This window comes from Corvus hawaiiensis, chromosome 4, assembly GCF_020740725.1.
Source record: "Corvus hawaiiensis isolate bCorHaw1 chromosome 4, bCorHaw1.pri.cur, whole genome shotgun sequence".
Taxonomy (NCBI): domain Eukaryota; kingdom Metazoa; phylum Chordata; class Aves; order Passeriformes; family Corvidae; genus Corvus; species Corvus hawaiiensis.
Genome location: NC_063216.1, coordinates 30,710,551 through 30,726,714, shown reverse-complemented (window position 1 = coordinate 30,726,714; position 16,164 = coordinate 30,710,551). Strand labels below are relative to the sequence as shown.

Sequence of the window (16,164 nt, the reverse complement as noted above, 5' to 3'; positions counted from 1 at the left end):
TCTGGCTCTCTTATCAGCTTGATTGTGCTTCCTGGATGAAAAAAGGTTCACAAATACGGTCTTGCAAACAATGGTTGAGAAACTCCTATCTGCTCAGTGAATTAGTTTTGTGTTTATGTGTACTTGTTGAGACAAATTACTTCTTGCATTTTATTTATAGAGACCTCAAAGTATGCTCTGTTGGCTCACCCTGCAGTTAAGCATATCTTTAGATGCTCCTAAATTTATTGCATGCAGCTGTTCAGGACTCTTACTGACTAAAACCACGTTAATCAAGACCTTGGTTTAGCAATATACTTGAATACATTATTAACTTTAAGCTTATTAGAAGTGGAATTCAGCTCCAGATTAAGACATCTAAATTTAGATTTCAGATGAGGAGCTAGGTGTTGAAGCTTCCACTGAAGTCAGAAGATATCTTAAGCAGTGGAGCCTAGAAAAAGATGCAGTTTACCTGAGTATCCCTCTCAAGGTGGGCTGAATCCGTTAAGGCTCACTGAATGTACTGTCTGTATCTCCTTTTACTATGGAAGAGAAGTTTGGATAGTCCATGTGCAGATAGGTGTTAGTAAAGAGTTTTAATCTGTAGTCAATTTATTTACCGGTAGTCCCATTGGCTCTGGAACTATTTGCATGCTTAAAACTTGTGTTTTGGGGTGTGACTGATTTTATGCTGTACTTCCAGAAAAAGCATTAGAAGCTATTAGAAGGCATTGTGTCTGAGGGTATCAGCTTTTCAGTTCAGGGCTGATTTGATCACGTGAACTGCTTCAGCTTAGCAAATCAAATTAAATTACGCTTGCATAAGCTACCTCAGTTTGTAGCCTTCAGCCCACTGGTGATGAATTGTACAGTGCACTGTTGTCCTCTCAAGTGATCATGTCAGTCTCTTGAAATGTATTTTTAATTTCTGTGACCACCAGGAAGGTGAAGTGATTGTACCACATTCCATTTTAATGGGTTTAATTTATTGCAGTGAAAAGGGGAGTTGTTACTTTCTGCATGGTTATCAACTTCAGTGTTAGTATATTTTATAGTCATGCTACAAAAACAAATACTATGTAAACACTGAAATATTTAATAAGAAGAAAGACCACTGCTAATTTTGGTAGTGAAGATCTAAGATGTTGAAATCTTGAGAAGTGAAACTATGGTTACATAGAGAAATGTCTTTTAAAAAGTATTGTACTTTGGCAGGTACCTGGAATTCAGGGGTTACTAAGGTCTTCAGTTTAATAATTTCTGCATCTTTTTTGCTCAGCATTTCTTTCCTGCTAGTGAAGTCCTACAAAAGTCAACTGTTAGTGGAGTCACAGGACTTAAATCCCCTTCTAAATACATGTTGCCTACAAGAAAGGATGAACTTTATCACAAGTCTAGAAATCTGTTCAAAACAAAACTGGTAGTGCAGCTGAAGAATGAGTTCCAGGATTAGGAAGATCTCAGCAAAGAGTCTATCTTCAGCTTCTTTTTATCAGTAGTAAGTGTTCTCATACAAACCCTGGTAGTGCCTTGACAGTTTGGTAAAAGAATAGATGTGGTTCCTTCAGTATAAATTTTTAGCAATGTCAGATCTTTCTAAGCAAACAAACAAACAATTCTCCTCTTGCTGAATGTGAACTGCTTTGGTATCTTTATATCGAAAAAGAAATATCTACATCAACACTGCCCAGAGTATCTTCTTTCAAAAACCTATCAAAGATATTTGCTGTTTTTAGAAGCATTTGATAGTTTGTGCTACTGTGTCACACTTGGCTCAACATCAGCCCTTTCTGTTTTAAGTACCTTTAGCTTTTCTGTGCTCTTTCCGCGGGGGGGGGGGGGGGGGAACCCCACCTTAATTTCGTGTTCCAGAAACAGCATCACGTCAGGGTTTAGTTTCCAATTCAGTTATTTGTCAGGTACTCAGAGTGCACATTTATTTTGCACATAAACTCTACAGATTCTCTATTGCAAGATCCTTGGCCAGCTCTTCTTGTCAACCCATACTTAACTCATGTGATAATTTTTTTTTGTACCTGATTTGATTGAAGCAGTGCTATGCAAACTAATTGTGTGTAATCCCTATTTCTTTATTATACCAAAGGCATTCTGTCTATTTCGTGGATGGGATGACAAAAATGGTTACTAAATCTTTTCAATATGAAGTTTTTTAAACCTCAGCTCTGGGAAATCAAGCAGCTTTAATTGCCTGTCTAACACTGAGAAATAATTTTTTTTTTTCCAGAAAATAGTCAGCAAGTACTAGAAGGCACTAGTTTCTTAAGCAGAATTCAGCAATAACAAAAGGACTCCTGATATCCTGCTTTGTATGTGGTTACCTAGACTAATCTTCAGCAATAACTTTCATTTGCAGTAAAGAGTCTCCAAATATACAGGCTTTTTTTCAGGTTTTTTCAGGTTTTAATCTCAGTAAAAGTGCAGAAAACTGCAAAAAGACCCAAAGCATGGCTTAGCTTGCTCAATGAAGTTTAGTTACATCTTGGGGACTTGGATATTTTCACCTTTCTTTGTGTTGTTCATCTGAACTCCTCTGTAAATCACTTTCAAGTAGTGTAAGTCTGTCTGAAAGTCAGTGTATTGACAGTGAAAAAGAGTGTAAGCTTCTTCTTTTTAAGCCTTCCATTAACTCAGTGTCTGAATGTGGGTCTCCCTCTTAGCCATCTTCTGTTTCAAATGTGATTGATCTTTAAATGGCTGACTACCAATGCTCGTTCTTTGCCTCTGGGGGGGAGAGCATGTCTTGGCACCAAATTGCAAGGTAGACTTGTGGAAAAGGAAAATAATGTGCCTTACTGTATCTTCTGTCCATTTTCATCTGCTGTCCATCTACTTTGCAGCTACCCATATTATACCAGATTAATACAAGCTGCTCTGTGCTTATTGAGGTTCTTGGCAATCGTGATACAGCATAGACTTTTGACAGTAATGAATCATCCCCAGGATGAGTTGTCTCTGCCTGATGTTGCATAACTTAGACCAGCAGAAGTGCTTTTCAGCTTGTTTTTGCATTTAAATGCAAACTTACTTAAGAGTTTTAAACATGATGCATTTTTTATTTTTCTCTACATTGGGGTTTGCTAATAGAACTCTTATGAAAGACATTTAGTGGTATTATTTCTGTGAAGACTTTCAAAAGGTTACCCAGGACTAGTATAGGCTGTTTTAAGGAGCAGTTCCAACAATGATGTAATTTCTTCAGCAGCAAAACTAATGATAAAGAATCCTTTTCTCTTGTGCCTGCTTGTTCTTGCTCCCTGTCTGTTATGCTGTGCGAGTATTTAGAAGGCAGTGCTGTTGGGTCAAACGGGGGGAGGAGAGCCAAAATTTCTTTTCTTGTGATTGAAGCATCTAACAAAAAGGAATCCTTTTTAGCACACTCCTTGTCCCCCAAAATTTCCATTAACATTACTGAAGGTTTTCAACAGCTTTTGAATTTGCTATCTTGATACTGTAAGAGACCCCAGCTTCTTCCACTACTGTGTTGTCCTCTACATGTTGCCAGCACATTGTGTAGCTGCCCAACAGGTTGGACAAAGGCACACTGCTAAAAAATTTGCCTCTGTGTTTGGTTTGCTAAGATACTTTTTACCCAGTCAGTACCCAGATTGTGTTCAACAGCACAGGCAGATGTGCCAGCCGGGAGTGGCACAGCACAGGGATAAGAGGAGGACAGAACGTTTCTCAGTAGTAATGCTGGCTCAGACTAATTACCATCCTTTCAAGCTTTGGATTCACGATTCTCGGGAAGAAGCAAAGAAATCAGGAAATGTACTGTTTTGTGGAGGTTAAATCCAACCCAAACAGAGAGAAGCATAAAACACATGTAAAGTGAACAGCGTGTCATGGTAGTGTTATGGGGATTCGGGGGTCTTTTAGTGTGTGATGGAATTTTATTTCATGCATTTATTCAAAGTGTATGCAGCTTGCATCTTAGAATAGTGGGGTGGTTTTTTGCTGTGGTGGATGTGTTTCAAGCTTTTTGCCATTGTATTCAGACCTATTCAAGTAAGTCACTAGACTTACCATTTTTAACTTAAGTGGTTAACTTCAGACAGGCTTGGCCTTGTGTTTTGCAGTTTAGCCTTAAAGACCTTATTCAGTATAAGAAATGAATCAGTATAAAGTTGATCTTTTTGTAATTTTAGGATAATTTTTAAGTGTCTAATTTTCAGATAATTTTAAAAAGTTCTTTCACATTGCTCTCCAAGTATTGAAGTACTTTCCTGAAAAAATGCTTCAGTTTCAATAGTGTCGGCATGACTTGGAAAGAGACATCTATAATACATAGCTCAGCTTCAAGGTCTTTGTGGATTTGCGTCAGTTAACAAAATTGCTGAGGTCCTGTATAGTTGCAAAAGGAAAAACTAATCTTTTCCTTCATCATTGCAGTCAGATGTTCCCTATTGCAATCAAATGTTTTCTGGAAAACAGATTTATGGTGTCTGAAGGGGATTTAAATAACTGCAGTTTATAAAACAACTTTTCAAGTTCAAAATTCTTTGTTTTACTGGTGTGGGTTTTTTTTCTCTACCTGAAACTTCTATATGAAATAAACCAACAACTTCCATAAAAGTTAATGGTTTCATTGGAAGTCCAAGTAAAAATTTGAGAAGACTAAAATAATTGGGGTTTGTTTATTTTACTATACTTAGGAAGCTTGGATTGTTTACTTAAATCAAGTGTTTTATTTATTAAAAACAAGCAAACAAAAACCCAACAAAACCCTCACTCATTTGGCTTGCAGCACTTTGTGAGTTAACATTCATCTTCTATTTACAAAACTCACAATGCAAGTTATTAATTATTTTAGGTTTAGGTTTAAAATTATTTTTTAACTACAACAGTAACAGCTTTTTCAATCAGAGTTCAATTTTCATCATGCGCTTTCAGTGTTAAGAAAGGATTAATTCTTCTTAATATTAAGTGAGCAGTGCCAAGAGCAGACTTAACTGAAACTCTGCTAGTTTTAAGTGCTGTAAATCAATCACATCCAATGACTCTACATCAGCCTGTGCTTTTGCAGAGAGGTTGCTTTGGGTTTATTCAATTTTGTTTCCATTACAAATTGGTTGGGGTGGTTGGTTTAGGGGGGGGGGGGGGGTGGAGTTTGGTGGTTGGTTGTGGGTGGAGTTTTTTCATTTGTTTTTTGTCAAGTTCACATTGCTCTTGGTTACCAGACTTGCCATGAACAGACTGAATTAGAATTTCTTATGCTGTTTCCTATGTAAAATTCAGTTTATAACCAGTATTTGTTACCTAGTAAGATCTGGGCACTCTCCTCAGTGGCACTGTATGCAAGATCAGTGATGCAGCCTACTTGCTTTTTACGTTCATGCTTCCTTCCTGCCCTTTCTAGAATGGTTTTAGATTACAAGTGGAATATCTGTACTTTTTCTTCTATGGTTCTTGAACGTGGTCCAACACTCAGCTCGTCTTCACTCATTTGCAAAATGTTTTTCAGGGATTTGATTTTTGGCTGTCTTACTTGAAATGTTTCAAGAATGTTTTTTAAGCAGCACTTACAATGGTGCTGTGGTTATATCTCTTTCAGGTGATGAATATAACTGAAACACATTATCATAGAGTGTGCAGACAGGTTCAGGTCAAGAATTTGACCATTTAATTGCCATTTATTTTCATGGAACTTGTTTCTGCTAAACTGTTCAAGTTCAATACATGATGTTCCACTTCAGTCACTTTTTTTGAACTTCTAGTAAAACAGCATTTTTGCAGGACATCAATGATATTTTGTAATGCAAACAGCCATCATGATAAGTTGTTCATTCTCTCTGGTTCTGTTATTTCTTGATTTGTGCATATCTGTCAAAGACCTATCATCTTATAGCTTTGTTAAACTCTCATTCCCACAGAAGAGATTACTTGCTTCAGGATATTTGACTGTTAAAGAAAATCATGCTAACCTTATTCCTTCTAACACTTCTGAAAAGTTAAACCACATTGCCTTTGTCTTTTCAGAGAATGGACCTTGGAGAATGCCTGAAAGTGCATGACCTGGCATTAAGGGCAGACTATGAAATAGCATCCAAAGATCAAGATTTCTTCTTTGAGCTTGATGTATGTATTTTGTCTTAATGGTGCAGAGGAAGCATTAGTTTGGGTACCTAGGTGGATAAATTGAGCAACAGATGTTAAGTTTTGGTACAGACTGAAGGAAGACTTTTGAAAAGCAATTTTATAAAGAGGCAGAAAAACTCTTGGCACACTTACATGAAGATACTTGCCTCTTCGTGATTATATGCTAATTTGTGTGGTAGTCATCTCTAGGTAGAACTGTTAACAGCCTCTCAGAGTATCATAAACCTGAGTGCTGTCTTAGTGTTATCAAATAGCAAGCAAATGTTAAAGCTGTGTCTGCTTTGAAGAGAGTTTTAAATTCTACACTTAACAAAAGTAATTTTGCATTGGAGATTTGTTTTGAACTCCCAGCTAGGAAGTTGGTCTTCGCTAGGACAAAAGGGTTTGGGTTTTTTAATTGTTATTTGGAGGGATGGTTAATATACTTAATAGCTTAAAATCCTAGTGGAAAAAAGCTTCAGTATTGCATGTAGTGGGTGGATGAAGTGATCCTGAATAGATTTTCAAGAATTTTAATGCCTACTAGAAATACTCACTTCTTCTTTGAGATGTCTTAAGACAGATTCACTTCCAAATGTCTGCAAATACTTAGAAACTATGACAATGTGTAGACTATAATTTTTTAAACTGTTTGTATTAATATGTATGATTAGTCAGCATAAACTGGTTGATTATTGTTTCACTAATCACTAATAAAAACTTGCAAAAGTGAAGCTTTAATAAACTTAAGAAGCCTTACAGCTAATGAAATACTTATATTCTTGACGGTGTTGATCCTTGTTCTTATTGATGTTTTAGGCAATGGACCACCTGCAGTCATTTATTGCAGACTGTGACCGGCGAACAGAAGTGGCTAAGAAAAGACTAGCAGAAACCCAGGAAGAGATCAGTGCTGAAGTTGCAGCTAAGGTAAGCATGTCAAACTAGTTACTGCTGTCTTTTTGAAGGTCAGTTTTTCTAAGGAGCCATTTCCAAGTTTTGAAAATATATCAAATCTAAGAATTCATAGTGAAGAGAGGGGAAAAGTAATACATTTTCTCTATCCTCCCTAAAATTGCCTTTAAGGCACAGAAGGGAACACAGGGAAGAGACCTCTCTGATGTTTTTGACCTCAGGAAATGTTTGCAATTCTTGTACTTTTTGACGCAAACTTCTTCCAAAAAGTAAAGAAAAATCGATGTACTTTTCTCTAGATCTTTTTTGAATGGAAAAAAAACCACCACCCTGTCATTTTTCTGCACATATATGCAAATGCTAGGAGGAATGGTTGTACAAATATTAATTTTCCAAGACTGCAATAGGCTGTATAGACAACAGCGTGAATTACTTGAAGTTTTGTGAACAAAATCCTTTCCCGTTACTGTACATAGGCTTGGTAGCTCAGCCTTTTTCTTTGTTTTTTGCAGAGAGGCGTTTTCTGTTTCACTTTTACTTGGAGAAGTTCTCTCTGCATGTTTCTGTTAATTCTATCCTTCCAATTTTGCATATCATAACTCAGTAGTAGTTCAGATTGTTCTCCATAATTAAAAGCATTTCCTGTGTTAAGCTTTTCCTTGTCTTTCAAGGCTGAAAGAGTTCATGAATTGAATGAAGAAATTGGGAAACTGTTGGCCAAAGTAGAACAGCTCGGAGCTGATGGGAATGTGGAAGAATCTCAAAAAGTAATGGATGAAGTAGAGAAGGCTCGGGTAAAGAAGAGAGAAGCAGAAGTAAGTTGATTGTGTAAGGCTTGGGGGATGGAGAGGGCAGGGTCAAATATTAAATTGCTTGGCCTCTGTGTAATGCAGGACATCTTATCTCTGTCACTTCCTTAGCTAATTGCTTCATTTAAAACTAAAGAAATTGCTTTGTGGCACCCTGTACAGTTAAAGTTTCTACCCTTCGGTACACTCCTATACTATTAAAATTATACTTCCTTCCACAAATGCTGCAGTTATCCTAGTTTGGCTGTATTGGTCAGTATCTGTGGACACTACCTTTGTGGCTGTGATGGTTGCACTGACCTGGTTTGGTCTCACGGCTCTTGCTGTGGCAACCCTGTTATAACCTCATGCTGTGCTGATGTGACTCGTACTGGAAAGCTTCAGTGAAGTGATCCGTTGTCTTCACTAAAAGAGAGCTCATGTCCTGTGTATCAGGAAAGTCAAAATGATCGTTGTAATGTTCAGGTGATAGAAGTCACCAAGAGCTTTTCCATATTGTATTATACAAAGGTACTGAAATTTCTAGTATCTGCAGTTGTTTCCATAGTACCAGAAGGATTGCTGGCAGTCTTGCTGGTCTGTCATCTGAATGTCTTTAATGTGTTTAATTAGTGTCTAAAATGCAGATAGATTTCTCAGGAAACTAATACTGTTTTAAATGGGGTTCAGAATTAAAGCTGGCATAGTATTTTCATAATATGTTAACATAGTAATTGTAGTGTTAATGTGTATTCATTGTTGTACATGAAAAAGTTGCTCATCCTTCTATGTAATATAATCTTAACATAGTAATTGCCCCACTTTTTTTTTTTTTAATTTTAAAAGCCAGTTGCTGATGCCCTACCTTTAAATATGTTCCGTTTTCAAAATAAGGAAATGTGCTCTGTATCTTAATGAGACAGTTGGTTTATGAATAGTGTGAATTAACTAAATGGTGTTCTGGTGTACATTGTATTTGGTTATTTGTAGTGTATCTTTGGTAAAGTGTCATCTTTGTGTTTATGTGTGTTGAGAAGTAACAGCAAATGCTTTTTTTTTTTTCCCCCTAGGAAGTATACAGGAATTCTATGCCTGCTTCCAGCTTTCAGCAGCAGAAGCTACGGGTTTGTGAAGTGTGCTCGGCTTATCTTGGTCTTCATGACAATGACAGACGACTTGCTGATCACTTTGGAGGAAAACTACATTTGGGATTTATTGAAATAAGAGAGAAGCTTGAGGAACTCAGGGTAAATCATCCTTAATTTTTTGTGTGTGCGCTCCTACTTAATTATTTGCCAGACAACCTTAATGGAATATGTCTTTCTGGGTGTGTGAATTTTTTTCATATCACTTTAAACTTTTGGATTTCATTAGCCTAAAAACACTAAATGTTCTAATTTAACATCAATTACCTGGATAGATTTGTAAGATGACCTCTTTTGCACTGAGGTATATTAAAACACACATTCACAGTAATGCATCTTGGGAACAAAGAGCTTGAATCACTTGTAAAATGGAGAACTGTATTTTGAACGAACAGCAATGTTGAAACAGACTTAGCAGTCATGGGAGATAGCCAAAGGAACTTTGCTTTTAGCTAGATTATTCATCTCCTAAAAGTAATAAGGAGACTCTTGAAAATACAAGAGCATGTAGTAAGGAGGATGATAACACTTGGAAAAGCATTCCAAAAAATGTAAAGAAATGCTTGGAACTCAAAACAACCTGCTGTATGTTGAATGACTAAAACTCAATTTGTTTATTTTATCTGGACAAAAATTAGGAAGTGACTTTGAATAGATTCCAACAACTCAACGCTGTAGCTATCCAAAGTGGGAATACAAATTATGTATATCTTGAAGTCAGAAATAATTGCTATGGGGAGGTTGCATGTTCTCTAGAGCTTGAACATTTAAAATCCAGTTGGAATATTATAACCTATCTTGACCAGAAATCATATGCTGGAAGAAAGACACTGGAATGACATTCTGGACTTCCAGTTTTCAAGAGAATGGATATGAACACTGATGCCATTTATGACCTTAATGTACAAATTACAGAGTTCACAGCTCAGTTAAGCATTTTAACTGTAGAAATCACTAAAGACAATAGCTAAATTGGTTGAAGCCCTGAAAGCAGAAATTGCTGCTACTGGATTTGAGTAAATTGACTTGGTTTATGTTTTGTAATATTCCAGCTGTCTTGCATGGGTACTGTGACTTACCCTTCAGAGAGCCTGACTCTTTCTGTTGATGATGTTCGCAATCTAGGCTCCTAAATATAGCTGGTGTAACTTAAATCTTAGACCTTAGAACAGGTCATGTGTGCTTCCTCTCATCCCTCCATGAAATTATGCAATGAGTCACTTGAACAAGAAACCTTGCTTGTAGTTAAATTGCTGATGTTGTACAAGGAAACATAGATATAATTTGACATAAAGGGTTGAAATAACTGATTATTTTCACCATTTGGAAAAAAATATGCATGGATAACTATTTCACATTCCCAAAGCATCAATAAATTAGTCTTTCGAAGTGCTTTGCTAACAAAGAAAGAAAACAATAACTATCCCCTCCTTCCTCAGAGCTCTCCTCAGAGATCTAATCAAGATGCTGCTGGGGCAATTCCACCTCTCAGAAGAAGGTCTTTACAAAGAGTTGAATTTCTTGCATCATGTCCAGAAGGTGGCAAGACTTGGGTTTGGCCAGATCTCCAGTTGTGAGTTCCACATCTGAGGGCCCTCTACTGAGCGTGCCTTGTCCCCAGTAGTAGTGAGTTCACCCTGGGGGCTGTCAGCTGAAGCATCTGCTCTAACTTTGTCCCACAGTCACAGTACAGAAACAAGTAGCCTCAAAACTTAGGTGTCGGCCCAACCAAGTCCTTTAAGAAACAATTAGCTCTCCCAGTTCTGATTCCTTTCTGCCTTTCCCCAGTGTCCAAAATATGATAGGATTGGCATGGAAACTGTCACATTAAAGGCATGACTTACTGTTCTGAATTCCCTTTTATTAAAAACTTAAATATTTAACTCTGCATATTTCAGGTCTTCGTGTAACACACACATGCAGCTCTTCTGCAATAACTTCTGTTTCTTCAAGAAAAAAAAATACATGTATATATACTGAGGAAGAGAGTGGGAATAATATACACAAGGAAAAGGGGATATGCCTGAGGGAAAGAACTGAATGTGAACTGTCTAGATTATTCTTATAGCACCTTCATGTGAGAAGTTTTTAAATATAACTTAATACCTTCTTTTGCTTTTAGAGGATTGTGGCTGATAAACAGGAGAAACGAAATCAAGAGCGTCTGAAACGCAGAGAGGAGAGGGAAAGAGAAGAAAGGGAGAAACTAAGGAGGTAGGGATCTGTTTTAATTGCATGTACATTATGACCTGTTTATGTTTAATAAGAAAACTGATATAGTTCATACACAATTCTAAATTTGCAGAATTACAATAGTTTGCATTCCTTGGAAACTTACAAGGATTGAGATGGAACTTCATTCTAAATCTTAAAACATGGAATTGTTTTCATAAAAAGCCTTTTTAAAAGCTACTGATAGTATTTTTTCTACATATTTGAAAAAAGGGGTCTTTAAATTAGATAATTTTCAGGTGTGTACCTTGTTTTCAGACCTGACAGATGTGAGCTTACACACATATGAGCTCCTTACATCTCTTAGCAATTTTCTTCATAGATGTTAGAAATCTTCCTTATTGGAAGTAGCTGAATGTATGATTAAGGAAAGCAATTCCCTGTTCTTCTATGAAATAGTGGCTTCCAAGCCTTGTGGGGCTAGAGTGGAATGGAACCTGAGCCACAGTTCTCTCAACATGTTACGTTTCAGAGGTTAACAGTGTGAATTTCTGAAATCTCTTGCAGTCTGGTACTATTTGCCTGTCAGGAAATAAGGGAATACTGACTTCAACTGTAAGCTTTTTCTGTGGGAGGGATGTGAATTAAAAAGCTGGTTAGATATTCTTCTGGGTTTCTAGTAGGGTAGTCTCAAAAATAAATTTTAAAAAACCCAACCAACACAAAACAAGGATGTGTTTCCTGATAAATATGTTACAAAGATGTTGACATCAAATAAAATGCCTTTAAATACGTGCTACTAGAACAAGAAATGACGTAACAGGTCAACTAGTCTGGTTTATTATTACTAAATTGCACTTTATTTGATAGTGAGATTCTCTTAAGAAAAATTACTATTTTCCATTTATTTCAGGTCCAGATCCCACAGCAAGCATGCCAAAAGGTATATAAATCTGCAGACAAGGAATACCAGCGGTGAAGTTAGCCTTTCACAAGCTGGAACATTTTAAGTTTGTCTAGCACTGTTAGTTTAAGATGTCCATCTTTACAAACAAAGCTTTCTGTTACATAGTCATCTCTCTGTGTGTTTGTACACTATTTATCACCATGCTACTGAGTTTATACATCTACATCTATTTTGTGGCTACTACAATGCAGCTTCATGTCCTAAGTAACACTTCAAACAGAGAATTGCTTTTTCTTTCAAAAGCTTCTGGCTAGTACCTTTTGGTGAAAGCCCATGTTTTCAAAATCCTAAGCACCAGGTTAACTCTTAAGAGATCACCCATGAATAGTATGAGTGTTCTTTCAAATCTACACAGTTTAAGGTCAAAGTTTGAGGTATGATTGCAAAGTGATTTGGGGAAGGAAAAAAAAAAACTAAATTTGTATAGTGTTTAGAACCTTCCAGACTAGTTTTGTTGTTGTAGCTATGGGGAACAATACAGCCCAGTTTTTAAAGAACATCATAATACATAGATTCTGGCAGATGATCCCTGTCACTGCATCATGAAGTTCTACAGCTTTAACTGATAAAGACACTGTTTTAAATATTTTTTTTCATATTTTTATTTGCTTTCAGGAGCCTGAATTGGCTATACTGTAGCCATACAGTCATGAATTAACTATAAAATTGTCTGCATTAGTGAAAAAGGAGTTTGTAGCCTTTCTAATGTTGCTTTCCCCCGTCTGTTTGCCTGTGATCAGACACTGCAACGGCTCTGAACACTGCAGGCCATTCTCTATACAGATGTGCTTACACATAGAGTGCATAACGTTCACAGCACACTGGTAAGAGTAGCTGGATGAAAGCAGTGGGTGGTGTAAGCCCTCTCTGTTCCTAGATCTAGGTCCCGAGATCGCCGCAGACACCGGTCTCGCTCGGCCTCGCGGGAACGGAAGAGAAGGACTCGATCCAAATCCCGTGAGAAGCGCCACCGCCACAGGTCCCGCTCCACCAGCCGCAGCCGGAGCCGCAGCCATCATAGAAGCAGGCACAGCTCCAGGGAGAGAAGCCGAGAACGCAGTTCTAAAAAGAGGTGAATGCTGCCCTAGAAATAAATGGCTTTTCCTAACACACAATGAGAATTTTCACACTAAATTAAGTTTATGCCTACTACTTGGTAATTTAAAGACACTTCGAGTCTGTCTCAGATTTCAGTTACAGCTTCGACATATTTATGATTTAACACACCAGACTGATCTATTTTCTTTTTTTTAATAACAATAACAGGGTTATATATTATTTCTGTTCTGGATGAGTGCTACAGAGTATTGGTGTCCGGTTGATAATACCAGTTTCCTGAAGCATAGAAAGTGAAAGAGTTGATTTTCATTTGAACCCAGGGATATCAGCAGTAATCTTACTGTCATATATTCAGGTTTTCCCTTGGGCTCTTGTTCGCAACACCAGAGCCCGTCTATTGTGTAGTGCACCAGATAAAAACAAGTTCACATATGCCTGAAAATAAACTTGTTGCATTGCATCTGAAGATACTGCTTTGCAAGGACCTCTCCTGGAAAGATTACTGCAGGGGGCGGGCTGGGGCTTTTGCTTTTGAATGATGCAATTGCTGTCTGCTCCTGAGGATTGGCTGGCTTATTTTACATGAATGAGCATAACTTAAAAGAGTTGGGATTACACAACGAGGCATTTCGTGGGGAGGTCTGCTCATAAACAGGATTCCTTTCTTGTATAGGTTACCCACCGTGGCATACTTTGAGGGCAGTACAGTGATAGGGTGCCCAGTCTTAAAACCCTGAGACTGTTGACCTGCAAGAAGATAAAAGGTCAGGTTTGGAAGTGGCCACACATGCAGGGCTTATAGTTCAAATTATTTCAGGAGTAAGTAATCTTTGTTACTTCTGCAGGGGACTTGGGCACAAGATACTTGATAAACAGTTGTACTAAGATGAACCTCTTATTTGGCATGTAGCTTCTCTTCTGTGATACGTAGTTTGTGGAATAGGGGTAATGCTTGTGGATCTTAGTGATTTTTGCAAGTACTAAGTCTTGCAAAACACTACATTGTAGGGAAAACAATCTTTTCAGATGAGCAACCAACATGGAAGGTCACTTCTTTGTAAGCTTACAAAAGGAAATTAATACAGGAGCATTTTGCAGACCTTAGTTTTGAAGCTTTGAGGTGAAGTGACAGTAACTTTAAGTGGAGAGAGTACAGTCTCACTGTCCTGTCCCGTGTACCAAACTTTTGGCTAGGAAATGATTGGCTAGCTTTATAGCATGCTGTTAAGATTTTCTGTAAAAGTCTGTATTAGAATATTTTGTGATTGCAGTACATGGTAAAATACAGATGCAGTGTTTTTCAACAACAGATCTAAGTACATCTGTAAGTGAATATAGAGGAGGATGTCTAATCCATTTTCCTCCCATACAAGTAGCTAATTTAATTCAAAACTACATAGTTTGTTTAACAAAACAGGTCTTTGCTGACTCCATCATAAAGGTTTTGAAAATGCTTATTTATCAGAGTAAAATATCTAAAAAGAGCACTACCCCAACCTTTCAAAGTCACACAAGGATTAATACTTGTAACAAAATATGGTTGTAGAACAGATTCCAGATTTGGTTTGTATTTGTCATATAGTAGCCTCCCTTCCAGAATTATGCAAGTTAATTTCCCCTCACTTTTAAGCAAACTCCTGGTTTTAAACATGGTTTTTTTTAAGTTTGTAATTTATATGTCTGAGGCTACACACTATTCTTAAACAAAAGACTGCAGATGAGAAATTTCAGCTAAACTCCAGTTAATGCAAACTAGGAGGTGGAGGCTGAAACTAAGAGATGTAGGGAAGCACGTTGAACTTAATCTGGGCTCTGTAATAAATGTAGATTAAATCCTACCTCAAAGTACTTGTCTTTTGAAGTGGGAAGTAGGAAAGGGAGAAGGGTAGAATGATTTGATGTCTTCTCATACGCTTCTGTTTATATAAATCTAAAGCTGGGTTGGAAAAAGAGGAAAAATACAAAATCTAAATGCTGTTTGATAGCTACCAATTCACATCTAACTCGAATTCTCAAATACACTGCACCTTCCAGATCCTCTAAAGAAAGATCTTCCAGAGACAAAGAGCGTTCGAGAGATCGCGATAGAACATCCCGTGATAAAGACAGAAGCTCGAGGGAGAGGTCGCCGCGGGATTTCAAAGACAAGAAACGTTCGTACGAAAGCGCTAATGGCCGATCGGAAGAGCCGAGGAGCTCAGAGGAGCGTGAAGCAGGGGAGATATAACTGGCTGTATATTCACCTGATCTCTAGCTTCCTATGGAGTTGCATACTTTGGTTTAGTTTACAGTTGTTCAAAGGGACACCAGTGAGCAGTTCCAACACTGATCCAACTAGGGTAGATGTACAGTATATAAAAGTGGTTATAACAAAGTCAGAATTAAACCCCATGATTTAATGATGCCTAAAGCTGGGTCCTGGACTTCCACCAAGTTGTAAAACTTTTCTGAAAGATTTCTCTTTATTCAGGACAACAGTTTTATGTACCAAGATGCAGATCTCAATGTTTTTAATCTCCTTTCCAATACAAGTTAGTGAACAAATTATATTGTACTACTTGCCTTGGGTGCTTTTGAACCTTTATAAATTCTCCAATTCTGCTCCAGTCAAAACAGCAGCATTGAAAGGTTGTATTTGGGGGAATTTTTTTTTTGTTTGCTTTTTTGTAAGAGGGTGGGTGGATATTAACTTTTACTCTAAGGTTATGTTCCCAGTGTTGGGCTTTATTTTTGTTTGGGATCCTAGGAGTTGATTACAGTGGGAGCATTTAGACAGGAATGTGTGCTGGAGAAAGCGGAAATGTCTTTTTACAGTGCCTATTTAGACTTGGAAATTGAACAGCTGTTGCATTACATCTTTTTTATTTCTACTTAAATTTTGAAATCAAAGCCAGTCCCATATCTGTACCATTTGATTGGTATGTGTTCAATATATTTGTTTTTTTCCATAAGGACTCTTTCTGCTTTTTATTGTGGGGTACATCTTTAATTGTATTAAAACAAACAAAAAAACCAGCAACAACAAACAAAAATTAAGAAC

At 37.3% G+C, this 16,164-nt stretch overlaps 1 protein-coding gene across 3 annotated transcripts in view; it reads left to right on the top strand.

Annotated features, from left to right (window-relative positions):
* LUC7L2 (LUC7 like 2, pre-mRNA splicing factor) overlaps positions 1 to 16,075 on the top strand; it is a 29,675-nt gene extending 13,600 nt beyond the window's left edge. For 2 of the 3 annotated variants that reach the window (XM_048301230.1, XM_048301232.1), the window contains 8 exons: positions 5,980 to 6,078; positions 6,898 to 7,008; positions 7,665 to 7,808; positions 8,852 to 9,028; positions 11,049 to 11,140; positions 12,012 to 12,041; positions 12,943 to 13,137; positions 15,159 to 16,075. In XM_048301230.1, the coding sequence (XP_048157187.1) occupies positions 5,980 to 6,078; positions 6,898 to 7,008; positions 7,665 to 7,808; positions 8,852 to 9,028; positions 11,049 to 11,140; positions 12,012 to 12,041; positions 12,943 to 13,137; positions 15,159 to 15,351 (1,041 nt within the window). In that variant the 3' untranslated portion in view covers positions 15,352 to 16,075. The remainder of the gene's footprint in view (positions 1 to 5,979; positions 6,079 to 6,897; positions 7,009 to 7,664; positions 7,809 to 8,851; positions 9,029 to 11,048; positions 11,141 to 12,011; positions 12,042 to 12,942; positions 13,138 to 15,158) is intronic. The other variant, XM_048301231.1, reaches the window with a different exon arrangement.
* Positions 16,076 to 16,164: the final 89 nt, after the last annotated feature.